We start from the raw sequence: 17,790 nt of genomic DNA on the forward strand, positions 1-17,790 counted from the left end.
GAAGGTTGAGACCTTTTGCTGAAAGTGTTAAAACAAGTCCTGCTCAACAGTCACAACACAAACTGTGATTTGATTGTTCGAATCCGCAGGTTTGAGCAGGTTTATGGAACACACCTATGGTTCACGAGGAAACATGCATATCAGCTCCGACACACTTTTTACGACAATGACCAGTTAAATTCCAGAGGTGATTTTAAACTAAAAACTAGTCAGTTTGGTTCATTGTCCTCTGACATGCAGAATTTTCCATTTTTCCACAATTGCATGGAATACCTTGATGAAAACACATTTTTACTGTTCTTACAAAATAATAACATATTAATAAATTCCTCAATCTTCAAGACTACTCCAGGAATTAAATCATGACAGAAAAATAAATAAATCAGAGAAAGGGTTTGATCACATATGATTACCATGAGACAGTGTGTTGACCACTGCTTCCCCAGTGATTTTCCACGCAGAGTTGAAAGAGTAAAGTTCCATACAGTGTGAAACATCTGTTTACAGCAGGTGGTGTAGAGTGACTCTAATAAACAGCGTGGTGGTCCCTCCACATCCTCACTGAGATAACTCCATGTTCAAAAGTCCCTCCATCATCAGAAGACATGAATATTGCTTTGTTATAGAAAATGATGGTAGCTGAATGCAGCAGCAAAAGTAGATTTGTCATGGTAAAAAAAAACTCATTCATTAATTTGAACTGCTGAACCTGTACCTATTGTGTATATTATGTGATGATGATGATGACTTCATCTCTCGTGGATATTTACTGCTGGACATCTTCAAAAAACAGTATTTAAAAAAAAATTCCCAACAGGACAGGAAACTACTCCTAGATTTCATCCTGCTCTAATGTGCGCTAAGTGTTGTTAAATGAAATCATCTTGTATAATCTATCCTTCTTCTCAGCTACACATTTTCAATACACAAATACTGTCCTAAAACAACCCATTAATCCTTTTTTTTTGTTTCAAAGCCGTCGCTAATCATGGCGCGCTCATCTTTCCTGTGCGCCACAAACGCAGCAGGTCAGAAGGAGGTCAGACAGCACGCGGGTCTCGAGTCGCCGCAAACACACCTTCGACAGGTGAGTTCATGACTTGGCTTTATCTTCTAAAGGACAAACTGATAGAGGCGAAACCGTTTCAGAGAATGTTACCCTAACAATAATACTTAGAGAAATCAGATAAAAGCGCAAAACGAACGTTAACTTTTGTCTTTAATTGATTACATTAAATATAAGGTGTCAAATTCGCCGTCGTCGAAAGCGGAAACAATGCGAGTTATTAAAACAAGGCAAACATAACTTGCATGTATTTAACAAAACAATTAAGCGGAAATACTGCTTTTTAACTTGTGACCTGTTAACGTAGCTAGCTAAACCCGTAGCTACCATCACTTTTCTCCGTAGCTATCTGAAAATAGGTATAAATGTTCGTGAGAGTTGAAGTCATCATAAGCAATAATCATCACATCACAAATTAATGAATTACTCTTATTTAATGAGAAATCTACTTTTGACAGGATTGGTGCTGCATTCAGTTACCATCACTTCTGTAGCTAGCTAGACCTGGTGTAGCCGGAGCCAGCTAGCTAGCTGCTTAAAAAGTGATGGTAACTGAATGCACCAATAATTACATAAAGTTGGTACATTGTTCTTCTATCCAGAAATAATTATGGCCACAAATAAGCCGGTTATTGAAGCCCAGAAGCTGGATTCCTGTGGGGCAGCAGGGGATGGACAGTCTTCTGTTCATGTAAAGACATTACAGGTTCCAGCCAAATGTGGACCCATCACCGCCATGCAGCCCCCACCCACTGCTGCAGCTGTCACAAAAGGTGACTCTCTCTCTGGCCCACCCAAACTCATCCCCTCTGGCCAAGGCCACCAATCCTCTACAGTTCCAGTTGCAGTATCAGGGCCTCAGACCTCCTCTCCCTCTGTCATGGTGGTAGCAAAGGTGGCCACCCCAAGTGGAGTGAGTGCTAGCAGCCAGCTACAGGTAACAAAACCAGGTCTAAGCCAGGTGGCCTCAACCCCAGGAAGGACAGTGGTGATAACTGTACCTAGGACAGCAGGTCCACAGCCGGTCACTGTGGCCCCTCGACTGCCACAGGCTGCTTCCTCACAGCTCCCAGCCAATATCCACATACCACCAGGTGAGTTCCTGCAGGCCACTGTCCAGCAGGTCAGTTAGGATTCTGGTCCTGATTGGTGATAAATTGTATTCATATAACTTATATAACTTATGTTTACAGACTTGGCCACTGTTACATCTTGAATTTTTTTTTTGTTTATGTACGTATGCTCATACCGCCTACTGAACAGTGAGCTCTCTTGGAAAATTATATCAACATTCGAAGAAGATCCTGTGGAGCTCCATGCTGTGATCATGAGAGGGTCTCTAAGGAGATCAAGAGTGTACTCATGCGTAGGAGGGGCCCCCTCCTCTGTTCTTCATTTCTTTTCTTTCCTCTTGGCTTTCCTCTTTAGCTCCAAAGCCACTCATTTTGCTTTTGTGCACTGTTATCATCCTATAGCAGAGACTGATTGATGCTCTAAAGCCGTGTACTTGTTGTATGTATGAGATATGAAAATAAGCCTACTTACTGTTTTTATATTTGATCTATATTTGTTCCCAAATCCATTTGACACTGCTGGAGTTGCAGTTGAAAGAATTGTCACACACGCCACAAATCTGTTAACTTATACATTCACACAGGTAGCGAATCTTTGATAGGTTTGTTTGGTCCACAGTGAACACATACGCATTCTTTACCCAGCATTCTCTCTCTTTTCAGGAAAAGACATTAAGTGAATACAGCACAAAGTGATGTTAGACTGTAATTGTTGCAGGTATGATGTTGATCCGCAGTGACAGTGGGCAGCTGATGCTCGTATCCCAGCAGGCTTTGGCACAGGCTCAGCAGGGACCAAGAGTTGCCAGTGGTCAAGTACCCAGGCTTCTGGCCCATCAGGTGTATATGTGTGCGCTGCTGTGTCATTTTATTTTATACTGAAGTGGAAGAATGTACACAGGTACTGGTGTGGTCTTAACCCGCTGTCGTGTCCTGGAGTTCAGGTGTCTGCAGCAGCTGGAGGCAGTGAGAAGGTGACAGTGATCAGGATGGCACCCCCTCCCAGTTTCCAACCTTCACCAGTCCAAAAGACAGCTGTGGTAAAGGTACAGCTGGTTTCCATTTAACAGTCACTGACACTGTTCAGTCATGAGCACTGTTAGGGCAAACTGACCTCACCCGTCACAAGTCATAATAATGATAATAATAATTCTTCACCTGTCATTAGTAATGATAATGATGACAGAATAATGATGAAAACCTGCAGTGCTGTATTTTTAGGGAAGAGCTGCGACAGTTCACGGAGCAACACAACACAGTTTTGCTGCAACCTCTTTGCACCGTCTGATTAATGTCAAAATTCCACACGCTACTGGGTTGCTAGGTAACTCAGTGGATAATGAGGTAGCTGATACCTTGCTTGACAGTCTCTGTGGTTAGCAGACAAGTGGCAGACTAATGTATAAATTCATGCAGGTGTGTGGAGGGCTGAAATGAAACTGGAACTTTCAGGTTGTGTTCCAGAAGAAGACTTGAGCAGTGTTGAGCTCACCGGTGCACCTTACAGTTTGTGTGGTTTATGTGCTCCTGTTTTTAGTTTCTAGTTTTGGGTGATAGTTTATGTTGTGCTGTTCAGGTTATCGGTGTAGCTCCCAAACCAGCTGTAGTCCAGACCCTGAGTGCTGTGTCTGAGCGGGGGAGCCAGCCCCATAATCAGGAAGGTGTCACAGAAACCAAAAAGGAGCCTTCAGCCACGTTCAGTCAGGTGAGTCCGAGCAGTCCCAGCTCTGACCTGCATCCTGCATTTGGACTTCACAGGGTACAAAAAAGAATAGCATAACAGCAAGCTGTTATTATTGGTACTGCTTCCACTATTCTAAAAAAAAAATGATTTTGGGATCATTTTATCATTTATTTAAGAGTTGAATGAGTATTGAATGAGCTAAAATAAAGTTCACAGTTCAGTGATGTTGAAATGACATTGCTAAGCATTCAGTTTGTACTTTTGCAGTCCAAATAATAAACCAGCTCCAACCCCCTCAAGCATCCACAGCACCCAGCATGCTTAGCTGTTGTGGATGTGTTGCTGTTCTGTTCAAACCAATGAAATCCCATAGATTTCTTGGGTTGAGCTGCACTTGCTGTTCATCTTTTAAGTACTTAGAATGTTTCTGAGGATCTAGTTTTGATCAATTTTTTTCCCTCAGAAACAAAAAGTGTCTTCCAATACAATATGCAGATTGGTTGCTGACAGACATTTCTCCAACAGGAGACTCTGGAAAGTGTGAAAAAGTGCAAGAACTTCCTGGTAACTCTGATCAAGCTGGCCTCCAGTGACTCCAGGTCTGCAAACATGGCTAACAACGTCAGGGGACTGGTTAGGAGCCTGCTGGTATGTCTCCCCCCCTGTTTATCACCACAGGAGGAGCTGGTTTCACATAATAGAGTGGCAGAATAGTGATTGAAAGGATGAAATACATTTTTTTTTAATGTCTGAAATGAATGAAAAGATGTCACTTTAAGGCCTGGAAAGCACTACACTGTTTTAAATACTTTTAGTTTTACTCTGCCTTTTTCTCTTGGATTAGAGGAGACCCAGTGCTATACGTATCAGACCTACAGAACTTACTTTAAAAAATCCCACCAGTAGGTAGAGCTAAGAGAGACCTGCTGAGACCTTGAGTTAAGATTACTTTGTCAAATGCCAGATGTTCTCCTCATCCACATAATATATAATATAGGTATTTTCAGTTTTATTTTCAGTTTTAACTTTACAAGCTTATGTTCTTCTTGTTTTAAACGTCCTTCCTGAGATAATTTACTTTTCCTCACCCTGCAGGAAGGGAAGCTAGAAGCAGAGGGGTTTACAGAACAGCTTTACCATGAGTTGAAGTCAACTCCACAGCCATGTCTGGTGCCGTTCCTCAAGGTGACCATCACATTCACCAACGCATTAATTTTTGCAGGTCCCGGAAAGTCTCCACATAACATGTGGTCATAACAAGTCATTTTACCAGAGCTCCGTCACTGTTTTGGTGAATAAAATAAAATGGATTTTGTATTTCGTATAAAAGCCTTCTGGAGGAAAACTTGAATTTTCCGATCATATGATTCATTTGCACTCGTCTTTCCCTCATCGTTGCCAGAAAAGTCTTCCTGCGGTGCGTCGCCTCACCACAGACCCCCAGTTATTTATTCAGCAGGCTTCAACTTCCACCCGCAACCCCAACACCCTGTCTACCACCGTGAAGCAGTCCGTCACTGACACAGGACAAAACCTCAAGACCAGACAGCAGGTAAAGAAAATGTTGTCAAGTTGTCTTGTTTTACTATACAAAGACATGTAATTATCTATATATGTGAGGAACAGGAATCACAGTGATGTGCAGGGACAGAGGCCAAGTTTACAGTTATAATCAATGCTTTTATATTAATAATGCATCAAATGACAAAGTGGAAAACAATGTGTAATGTGATAGGATTCTGTGGAAGTGGGGAACTTGTGGAGAATGATCAGCTGTTTTAAGTTTCAAATCATTTTTTTAAAGTACACATGAGGATGAGAAAGATTTCAGGCAGGCAAAGAAGCACTGGAGTGGCTGGATGCTCATACACACACTCATTCACACACTCATATCTTTGTGAGGACACTGGGCGTAACGCATTCCCTTAACCCCTTAGCTTAACTTTAACTATCCAAACTGAATGACTAACCCTAACCAAGACCAAGTCTTAGCCCTCAAACAGACCTTTAAAGTTGTGAGGACTGAACGAAATGTCCTCCCTTTCCTAAATTGTCCCTACTCTGTAAGGTCTATGCTCCAATTGGTCCTCAAAGATAGACCTAGTACACACACACACACACACACACACACACACACACACACACACACACACATAAAAAAGTCAGGACCGGGACAGTGTCTTCTGTCATTGCTATAGCCAAAAAAAAGTAAGACGTGCTTCAAAAATAAGGTGAAGGGGAGGGGAGAAGTCTCATCATTGACCTGCTGCATGAACACATGAATGTACAGAAATCAGGTTATTACAGTCCATGTAAGCATGTCCTCCAACTGTCCGTGGAACCTGGTTTCTCTGAGGGAACCTGGGCACTTAGTGATGCTGTCTGAAGTAAGACATTTAAAACATTGTGAGGCATCTTAATAAGATCCACCAAATGTTGTGCTTATTTAATCAACGTATCTGATGTGTTTAACAATGTTGTCATTTGGCTGACATGTTCAAGTGCAGTAGAAATGCACAGCTGGGTGTCACCTGAATAACCAGGGATATTAGATGTCACGTTCGAGTATGATGCTTAATGGTTGCTCTTAAATTGCAGGTGATTCAGCAACCTCGAGGGCTGATTCTGAGACCTGGGCTGACTACACCAGCCCAGTCCAGAAATTACATATCTAAGAGCAGCAGACCCAACCTCAAGCACACTGTGGTCCAGTCAGGAAAACACTTGGCAGGTAACAGTTGTGAAAAATTTAGGGATGGGAATCTTTGGGAGTCACGTGATTTGATTCTGGTTCTTGGTGCCATGAAAATGTGAATCTGTTCTTTCTTCAGGACAGAATCTGGGATCAATCAGTTGAAAAGGGGGTACTATTTTGAAGCTCCTTCTCCAGTGCACTGTTCACCATTTACTTGTGCCCATAGTCCAGTGAAATGCAATATGGATCGAGCTATTTGGTCCTAATTGATGAACAGGAACAGGAGAAAAGAGTGGAGCATGCAGCTTTTTGATTTTAAAAGTTTAACAGCAGTAATTTGGAAGCATGCTACAGTCTTCTGTGTGTATATGAATCATGAAATGATATTTACTGACCAACATTCCTGGATTAATGAAGAAAAAAAGAAAGGAAATGGCCAGAGGACCAAGTTATTTTCGTCAGCCCACTAGAGTTGGTTGGCGTTTTGTAAAATCCTGTTGTGTGTGTTGGTCAGCTGGTCTTGCTGAAGTTCAGTGCTCAGCTTTGCTAACATCACACTATTGTTCACTGATGTTCACATCACCATTCATTTGTTGGAAAACTGGAAGCCAAGAACACATTGCTATAGAAATACAATCAGATAGCAAAGATAGGCCAAATCATATCTGCATGCCTGATTTTCAAATTGGGATCCCGTAGTGCGAGGTGTAGATGCACAGGCCCACGTGATCAGATGTCATAATCCAGACAGTGTATTCAGGTACACGTGTTAACAGCAGGTGTATTCTCTGTAGATGTACCCTCCAAATGAATTTCTCTGTTTCTCTTTTTACAGGAACTTTTTCGGTGAAGCAGCCTTTCACTCAGGATCCACCTCGTTCTACCAAATTTGCATTCAAGGACTGTTCAGGATCATACAAGTAACACACACAGTTAATTAGCCTCACATTTAAGTTTGAGGGCGTTCAAGTTCAAACAACTCTGTCAAAGTGCAAAGTTGGCTAACCTGTACAGAGTAGCACAGTTATTTGTTTGTGTGTGTGTGTGTGTGTGTGTGTGTTTCCCAGAGAAGAGGACGACATTAATGATGTCGCCTTCATGGCTGGAGTCAACCTGAGGGAAGAGAATGCACAGATCCTGACCACAGTGGTTGGCTCTGTGGTGCAGTCATGTCAGGATCAGCCCTTCCTCTCGCCAAACACGGTGCTCAGCCGAATCCTTCATACAGGTACAGAGCTCAGCCGACCTAACAGACTCAACACGTCATTTAACATTTTGACTCCTATCAGACAGAGAGGTTTAACTGCCTTCTTTGTTGACAAACTCAAGTCAGCTTGTCCCAGATTTCTTTACATTGTCATCTGTTCCAAGCACAGTTTGTTCTCCTAAAACTGTCTGCACGAGTAATATTATAGGTATGTAATGCACTCCAGAATTAAAACAACCGACAGTGCAGGTTTACTGTACAGTCAACTGGCGACAGCAGAATAAGATTTTATTAGTAACATTAGCTTTTGTATATACTGCCATACACTTCTCATATACAGCTATAAACAGGAGCATATATAGAATTTTTTTTAAATATATGGTTATGACAGAAATGCTTTTTACTACTTTTAGAGTTTTTAGAGTTTACGTTCAGAACCTCCACACTGGTAAGAAGCTGAGGCGGGACTCACAAGCGTGTCTGCACTGCCCCTCAACAATCTTTGAGATGCTCGACCAATCAGAAGAAAGCCAGCTTTGCTATTGCCTGTTTCAGTCAGAGGCTCAGCTGCATAACAGGCAGTCTGAGATAAATCAAATAACATTTTTTTGAACTGTGAATCATGTAAAGTTACTCTAGTGGAGTCTTAGAAACAAAAGACTTTGCAAGATGTTATCATTGTTTTTAACAACTATTTACCTTCTAGGAAATTCCTCAGACAAGCTTAGCTGTAATGTGTCTTTGTCTGTGGTTGTGATATTTGTGCCAGATGTTTTGTCTGTCCTGTAACAGGGCAGGCACTGGGAGTAACTGATGTTGGTCCAGACGTGGTTGCTCTGGTTTCTCATGCTACTCAGGAGTGTCTCCGAAATCTACTGGAAAAGCTCACTGTGATGGCAGAACACCGCAAAGCCACTCTGAAGGTACAGCAGCTGACATTGACCCAAAGCAGTGGCAGTGGATAACTTCCATATTGTCTTATAAAAGCTAAACCTGTCAGTACATGACCTACTCTCAGCATATTGGTTCATTCATTTGTCTTCAAAATATAATCCAAATATGAAAAAGCAGCAGCTGTGGCAGGCTAGTGTAAGCGTGTCAAGCATTATCACTGTGTGTCTGTGTGTTCATGCTGCCAGACTGACATTAGCATTTAGGTGAAAGCCCCTGTGCCCTTAGTATGGCCTCTCAAGCAGTACTGGAGACTGTGTGAATGTCTCTTAGCCCATTTAGGGATTTTGGTTCATGTAGGTGCAACAGTGCAAAGTGCTTCAGGATTGGCTGAAGATGACTGTAGCCGATGATATCACCCATCGTCTCGCAGCTCTGAAACAGCTGAGCCAATCCTGAAGCATGACAACAACAGATCAAGATCAAGTGGCCTTAGCTGCTAGTACAAGGCCACTTTCAAGTTTAATAAAACTGTTTTATTTGTTGTTTTTATTCTTTTTTTTTTTTTTTTTTAATAAAATTACTGATTTGTCAGGTGGACATTTTTATAGCACATTAAAGTGCATGTAAAGTCAAGTGAAACCAGAATGTTGTTGTCAAAAGAGACAACAGAAAAGGCCATTCTAAGTTTAAAAGTAAAAGATTTTATTTGCATTTAACTCTGAGATTTTGGTGAGCCTGAATTTTAAGTTGTGCAATCCTTTAAGGCTTTGCCTTTGCAGTTATACAGAATAATAAAGGATATTTGTTGTAGTAAATTCAAGACATGGTCATGATTCAAAATCAACGTGTATTGTGATATGTAACATACTGTGGCCTCACTATTGTGGTATGTATCGTATCGTAGTGAGGTTGTAGGCACTGCCGAGCCCTGATAAAGGTTTGTGTGTTCTGTCGTAGCCTGGTGTCATTTGCATGTGATTCTATCAAGTGTTTCAAATAGTTTATTTACATTTTAAGCATAATTCCATTATTTCTGTGTATTTTCCGTTTGATGTATTTCATTTGCTCTTGATGATTAAATTGCCAAAATGGCAGCAGATTGAGGCTGCACCGGAAACAAGACGTGATTCTGAGACATCTGTTGTCAGCGCAGAGTCTAAAGTACCAACAACTCACTTTGCACTGCCTCATTTGAATGAACCTCTCACCTGTTCCCACCTGTGCACCAAAATAGCACAGAGAATTTCAAGGTCAATAAAATACCAAACTGTCGGAGTGCTTCTTGCTGGTTGTAAAACAGGGTCTCTAAGCCTTGTTAACGCGTGTGTGTGTGTTTGTGTCGTAACAGGATGACCTGTGGTATACCAAAGCGAGTGATGTTCGCTCTCAGCTGCGCTTCCTGGAGGAAGTGGAGAGTTTGAACAAGAAGAAGAAAGATGAAGAGGAGAGGGAGAGGCTGCTGCGTTTGGCCAGAGTAAGCTAGGCCAGAAAGAAGCAGCACTCCGGTTTACTGAAGTGACACTAAATCTACCAGTACCTGATGTGTACTCAGATGTAAATAATATAAAAACAAGATTAGTTTTTTTGGCTGGATCCATAAACTCAAATGTCTGACGCTGACTGACATTCATAACTTACTGACCGGTTAAAAAAAATGGGTTGTGGTTCTAAAATCAGGATTTTAGCAGCAGCTTGGAAATGTCTTAAAGTGACTACTGGTAAACATGGGCCACGTTGTTCCATTGTCTGACACAGAAACAGAGATACGTGTCAAGAGAACAGATTCACTGTGAATTCAGCTGAATGAAATGACTGTATATGTGAGGACAGAGAGGAGGAGGGAAAGAGATAGAAAGAGCTGAAACTAGGCAGGATGGGAATATGATCACAAATGTGTTCATTTGCGTGTTTCGTCATCTGGCAACACTGAGCAACTTTTTGAGCTTTAGCTACTTTCCATTGAAAGTGGTCCAGCCATATACCAAGTGTTGTAATAATAGGATGTTTAACTCTTAACATTATAAAGGGCTCAGGGTAGAGTTAGGCTTATACAGATATACTGTACATACATACAGATACTGTATGTTCAGTGCCACAGCAGTGTTTTGTCTGAAGTCATTATAGCTATCTGTATACATTTCATTTCTGCCTCTGTTTAGGTGTTAAAGACTGCTTACTAATTTCACATCTGTCTGTCTGTGATAACAGAGTCGCTCACACACTGAGGATCCACAGCATCAGCAGCTCAAGCAAAGAGCCAAAGAGGTGTGTGTTGGTTTAATTCTGTGTTCTCCTCCAGCTCCTGCAAAACATGCCTGGATCTTGTGTTTTTTTTTTTTTAACTTTTCTTAAACATGTACTCTTTAACTCTCCTGAGCTCAGTACAAGAAAGAGAAAAAGTGCTCACTGTATATTAAAAACACATAGAATAATTCCCATAGCCTTAACCTTAGTTTTAGTATTTGGAAATGATTTCTAATGTTTCTACAGCTTCTCATTCTGTTCTACATATGTGGTTAAATTGCCTGCCTTGTTAAATTGCTTTTTGCTGTATATCTTTCCCTGGTGAATTCATATGAAGTACTTCATTCATGGTTCTTACAGTAAAGCTTGTAGTTAGCAGCTCCATCTCTGTCATTAGCAGGTCCAGCTTCATAACCAGCTTCATGATACCGGTTATTCAGCATCACCAGTGTTAGGCTCTGTGTAGCCAGGTAACCCAAGGAGAACCAGACCAAGCAGAACTGGACTTTATAGTACAGGAGCCAGTCAGAAAGATGTTTTACATTAATGCTAACATAAACATTTTTTATCATGAGTATAAGATAAATTTGGTTATCAAAAAATGTGGTGCTCTCTGGTGGACATACCCTGTAATGATGGACGTCTCTCCCCTTGTGTCCTGTCTCCATTCTGTCAGCCCATTAAAGGTGAAAAACGTCAACAGAATATTTTAAAAAAACATCAAACCCAAACCTTGTTTCTGATTGGCTTCAAGAGATGATGAGCAACATAGAGCTCTTTCTCTTTTTTTAGCCTGCCATCAGTGATGTAAAGGGGTTGGACGAACAAATAATAGAAACACCAGACAGTATAACAATACCATTCAACAGCTCCACAAACTGCAGCCTCAAAAATGTAGAATACCTCTGAATCAGCTCCACTCTAAAACACTTTGAACAAAAACAGCCTTCATGAAGAGAGGATTTAGATGTTGGTCCAAATCCACATTTGGACATTTTTGGCACTTTGTCTGAATCAGTGAACTTACACAGTGGAGCTGGTTAGTCACAGATAAATCCAACCTGATACTCCCACACCTATAATCTTCATTTTCTATGGCAGTGAAAAGCCCTGATATTTTTCACTTCTCTGGGCCAATGTAAACTCCCAAGAAGTGCTGTTTGGAAACTCTCTAAATCCCTGCTATTTTTTTCATGCTAATTGTTCATTTAGTAATGCAGTAGTGTGTGTAAATGTTTTTTTTTGCCGGCAGGGCAGCGTTAGGGAGATGAAAGGCACTGGTAGCAGTGTGGCTATTTAAGGAGGCGGTAACACCACACAGGGCTTGTTTTCCTTCTCAGGCTGATGTGTAGCTCGCAGCCATCATGCTCCCAGAGCTTTCTCCACAGCAACAAAATCTGTTCATTTACATGCCCCGCTGCTGCCACCCACACACACACACACACTGTGCACCCCTGCACCATACTCTCACTTCACTTTGCCAAGTCTGTACCTACACACACACGCACACACATGCACAGTCAAAGCTTGAGTAGGTGTGGTGCTAATTGGAAGTCGTTTTAATTGAGACGGTTTCTCAGGTTGGTGAGTGTTGAAGCCAGTAGTGAATAAAATGTGTGGTGTTCAGTGAGGGAGAACAAGCTTTATCAGAGTCTGTGTCAAAATAAAATATTTGTGATTCAGTGAACTGTTTTCACGCAGTCTGGAAACCATGGCAATGCTGAGGGTCAGACACTGTGAAGTCATTATAATGTAAAGCTTGTAGAGTCACACAGACAGAATGCATCTTGAGCTCAGCTTATGATTTCAGGTTTACCAGATGACTCCGGTTTATTACAGCTTGGGTCTTGATTAGAGCCAGGACAGAGCCAAGCTAACTGTTTGCAAACATTTCCAGTCTATATGCTAAGCTAAGCCAACCAGCTGCAGGCTGAATATTCACTGTACTGACGTGAGGGTGGTGTTGATCTTCTCACCAAAAAGTGAATAAATACATCTCCCCAAACACCAATTACTGATTCTTTGTTGTCTTGTCTTATCAGTTACAACAAATAGAGGAAGCTCAGCTGCAGCAAAGAGAGGCCAACCTCACTGCCCTGGCTGCCATCGGCCCTCGCAAGAAAAGACCTCTGGAGCAGACTGAAAGCCAGGTGGGATCATGTCCTGTTTCAGTTCTGTGTTCTAAAAACAAAACCAGCAAACGCTCCTGTCCTTAGTAAGGAGGAACAGGTACTACTAGTCATTTTCTATATTTCTAAATTGACAGTTTCTGGAATTGATATCTTTACCTGACCAGCATCTTGTTGGAAAGTATTCAATTATTCACCTGATTTTGGGGAAGCCTCTGAAACAATTCGAATTGAACTCTACATTAAGAATCAAACATTCATAAACACATATTTGAAATCTGATCTCACCGAGTCAGAATAAGTTAAACTTGACATTTCAGCAGGTATTTCACATTAAAAGCCTACTAGGAAATGGTGGAATTGTGTCATTTGAACTGCTGGAAGGTTTTTAATGTGAAACATCTGTGCAGGAAAGAATATTTCTGTTCAAACTGAAAGCTCTGTCCTGATGAATCAGAGCTTTGGAAATGTTCTTTATTCTGCATTTATCAGGACGACACGTGAGCAGGGAACCTGACTTATATTTTTATATTTACAGTATCAGTCAAAAGTTTGGACACACCTTCTCATTCAGTGGTTTTTCTTTATTTTTTTTTAACTTTCTACATTGTAGATTCATTCTGAAGACATCAGACCTATGAAGGAACACATATGGAATTATGTAGTTAACAAAAAAGTGTTAAACCAACCAGAAAATGTTTTATATTTTAGATTCTTCGAAGTAGCCACCTTTTGCTTTGATGACAGCTTTGTACACTCTTGGCATTCTCTCTGTCAGTTTCATGAGGTAGTCACCTGGAATGGTTTTCAGTTAACAGGTGTGCCTCGTCAAGAGTTAATTTGTTGAATCTTGCCTTCTTAATGTGTTTGAAACCATCAGTTGTGTTTTGCAGAAGTAGGGTTGGTACACAGTTAACAGCCCTATTTGACTACTGATATAATCCATATTATGGAGCCACTCAGCTAAGTAAAGAGAATGTTTTTTTTTTTTTTTTAAATAAGATCAGCAGACTTGAGCTGGAGTAGGTGAACAGTGGGTCCACTGCCGTACTTCCAGACTTTGGAGCAGTTTCTTTCCTTATGAGACTACTGAATTCATCCTCCAGGACTCCACCCCAAAAATAGTTTTATTTTTATTACTTTTATTATTCATTCATTCATCTATATAATTTTTGTTTTTGTTTTTTTGTGAGGACTGTAAAGGGACTAGATTTTTAATTTCTTTATACAATCTTATGTTGCACAATGATAATTAATCTTTGAATCTCTGTTTCTTCTCTAAAAGGAAGACAAAAGCGTCCTCTAAACACCAAATATTAAAATACAATAAAACAAAAGTTCCACATGATGGTGTGGCACCAACCATGGATGGATTATATGAAAAAATCAGAATCTTTCATATTTGCACGGGCTGGTAAAATGAGCTGCTGTAGAGTCCAGCCCCTCCTCGGCTTCATCAGAGTTGTGATCCAGTGCTCACTCTGGTTCTCAGGAAGCCTACAGCTCACCACCGTTAGCATGTGCAACACTGTTAGTTTAGCTCATGGAGTCTTTAATTCTCTGTGTGTTTTAAATTGTGGCCCTGCAGGCTGTAAGTTTAAAGACGAGGACGCTCTATTAACTCAACACACTTCCCTCTGCCTTTGAACTCCATTACCCAGTGGAGCTGGCTGCCTTCTGCCTCTCTCTCTCTCTCACAGCCACAGGGCTTCCTTTACCTCTTCACAGGCTTTACCTCAGCTGGCACAGCATCCACTGATGACAGGAAGTGTGGAGGAGTGATAGCAAGAGTGGTTTGGAGTTTGGAAGCTCCTCTGAACATCAGTCTTTGTACAGATACTCTTTGTAACTCTTCAGACAGGAGCTTAGGCATAGAAGCTACAAAACAGGTTATTAAGCTACTGTCCAACATAAACCCTTTTATCCAGGCCTCAGCAGTAACATGACATTATCACCACAACAGGCTATGTTTAGTTCGTTTTTATTTTATTCTTAAATTTTAGTTTTGCTTTGTTTAAAAAAAGTTTGATTTGGGCTCAGTGGTAACAACCAGCAGGTTCTTATCTTCTGTCATCCTACTAACTGTTGGGATGTGTTTGTGTGTGAGAACAGTCTCAGATTGATACTGAATGTTACTTACCTCTGTGTGTGCGTGTGTGTCAGGTGTCGCTGCTGTCCAGACTGGGTGTCCACAGAGTGACTCGGGTGATGCTGAGGGATTTGCTGGTGTGTATGGAGCAGGACCACTTCCTCCGTCACTCTCTCACTCTGTACAAAGCAATGTTCTGATTATGGCAGTTTGCTTAATAATCAGTTTGGGGGTTTTTTTGCACTTTTTTTTTCCAGTTCTGTCAAAGCTCTGTTTGTTAATTATCTATCATTAGTTATTTAGTATCGTGCTGGGTCAGTGATGATAATCAGCTGGTCTTTGGTTTCTTAGAGAAGAAAGATTTTCAGATGCAGAAGTAATGAAGCTGTGAGTAGGACTTTAGAGATAAGAACAGAAGATAAGAGCTTTGATGAAAGGCTGCTGCTTCAGGTGATTTGTGAACAGCATTGAAATAGTGCAGTAAGTGGAGTTGAATTTTCAACTGGATTTTGAGTTGTTCATTATTCTGTTTGTTTCTTTTTTTTTTTTTTTGTTCAACTATTAAAAGAAGTTGTGAGTTCATCACATCCCAGTATTTGCTGTGTCTTTGCTTGTTTTAGCCACAAAAGCAGCACAGCTCTCAGGATGGTAATCCACAGAGATGACTGACATTCACCACAAGAGATGAGCCAATGACTTTTCATTGAGCATCATCACCAGGTCACAAGTGAGTAATAAGAAAATGTAAAGTTCCAGGCTACATAACAAATGTTTTTCAGGCTTGCAGGTCAGTTGCTTTCCACAGAGGCTGCCTGTTACCTTCTACCTTTCTTTTACTAGAGGTTTCTGACTACATTTCTATGCTGATGACGTTACCATCAGCCATCAAACTTTGGGTTGAATGCTAATTTGCATTTCAACAAATGATAGCATGCTAATTAACTGATGATTTTGGCACATGGATGTGTGTTAGCACTTTTTATTTTCCTTTATGCTCCCATGCTGACGCTGCTAAAATTCGCCCCTTTTTTAAATGTGAGGGATTCAAGAATTCAAGGAGGGCTGGGACGTGTCTACAGTGTTGTCATGCTGTATATGATCACATGGCCTCTGTATCTGTTTTGGTTTCCAGCTGTGTAAAGGAGCCTGTCTGTCACATGACTGCCGTGAATGGTTCATGCCAGGTTCACTGCTGAGGGCTTGACTGTTTGCACACCTGAGGCTGTAAATCACCCAAAAAAGCTACTTGTATTGTGAAATATAATAGAGAATACATTAGAGTTGATCTTGCAGTCATAGATTTGACAGATTATTGATACTTAAGTAAGTAATAAGGATGTTGAGTCACATGATTAACATATAGTATCACTGATAGAAATGTGCATTAGTTGCATTTCATTTGACCTTTGGCTCATTTGGACACAAGTGGGTCCAGTTTAGTACACAGCTATGCAAACTCTGCAAATTCTAGTTTATCTGGACTTGTTCTACACCACAGCTAATGACGACAAAATACGCCTGCACGCTGCCACCAAATCCTGAGTACGCATTGAAGGTTCGTCTTATCAGAGTCAAACTCAGCATCCAGGTAACAGTTTTAGCTAGTCTTCAGTGAAGATTGGTATTAAGAAAAACCAAATTCCTCAGCTTTGAGGGGTTGATCCTATTTCTTCTCTCTGTTATTAGTTTAATTAACAGTCAGGGTAGAGAACTCCTGAATCCTGCATCCTTGAACTCCTGAATCCATTTCAGCATATGAAAGGTTGAGTTCTGTGGAAGAATTCCACTATCGCCTTCACTTTGTGAATCAAATCCAGAACACAGGACACCATTTTGTAATTTTTTTTTACAAAGTGGCATGTAACCTGACATGTAGGACATGGTGGTTCAGGATGTCCAGCAGTTCTGTTGTCAGGCAAACTGCTGTGGCTTTTTTTTAACTCTCTTTTGCAGTGAAGCACGTTCTCTGTCATACAGGCTTCGGATCATTTTGTGGGTGAGAGTTTTCCTGATTGGAATTACATACTTTGGATTGAGAGCATGAGTAAAGCTTCTGAATCCTTTGTCATCCACGATTGAAAATGGTTGGAAATCATGTGCAACCATTAGCCAATTCCTCATCATTTGTGTTCTGTCTTACTGGGGTCATAGCCTTTTGCACAAACTGTCTCATAGAGCTCTGGCTTGTAGGTCTAGGTGGTTGTGGTGGTGTACTGGATGACGCTGTAGACACTGCAGCAGCAGCAACAGTTGCAGAAGACAAACTGGCACTTTGCCTTCGATGTAATTGAAATGCATCCAAATTTTACTGTGTGTTTTCTCTGTAGCGGCTGTGCTAAGAGTCGTTTCCTTCGCGACCGACGCATCACTACTTCAGATATGTGTTTAGATTTTAAAACTCTTCCGTTTGACTTCCTGTTTATTCACCATGAAATTCTCTTACAGTAATTATGCAAAACAAAGAAAACATGTTGTAGAAACAAACCACGCAGGGCTTGGGTTGCTGCCCCACGCTTCTTCACAGACTAACCTCCAACCTGTCCTATAAAACAGATTTTTGGAAAAAAAATATGTTTGCTCAGAAAATACATTCAAATCCTGCTGCGCAGATTCTTTTCCTGTTTGTGTTTTCTAAAACAGAATGAACAGAGATAATGTGTGTCTACAGTACTAAAGCATGCCAAAAATAAAATGAAGGCTAACATAAAT

The 17,790-nt window shown here is 40.9% G+C and overlaps 1 protein-coding gene across 1 annotated transcript; it reads left to right on the top strand.

Annotated features, from left to right (window-relative positions):
* Window positions 1-1,676: 1,676 nt before the first annotated feature.
* Window positions 1,677-15,281, top strand: taf4b (TAF4B RNA polymerase II, TATA box binding protein (TBP)-associated factor). The gene is made up of 15 exons (XM_041039488.1): window positions 1,677-2,160; window positions 2,858-2,979; window positions 3,084-3,185; window positions 3,716-3,844; window positions 4,349-4,471; window positions 4,919-5,008; window positions 5,226-5,375; window positions 6,422-6,554; window positions 7,354-7,438; window positions 7,586-7,746; window positions 8,518-8,648; window positions 9,968-10,093; window positions 10,828-10,884; window positions 12,906-13,013; window positions 15,156-15,281. Exons 1-15 carry the CDS (start codon window positions 1,677-1,679, stop codon window positions 15,279-15,281), a joined length of 2,127 nt encoding a protein of 708 aa, XP_040895422.1.
* Window positions 15,282-17,790: the final 2,509 nt, after the last annotated feature.

The sequence above is a fragment of the Toxotes jaculatrix genome, chromosome 6, assembly GCF_017976425.1.
Source record: "Toxotes jaculatrix isolate fToxJac2 chromosome 6, fToxJac2.pri, whole genome shotgun sequence".
In the NCBI taxonomy this organism is placed as follows: Eukaryota; Metazoa; Chordata; class Actinopteri; family Toxotidae; genus Toxotes; species Toxotes jaculatrix.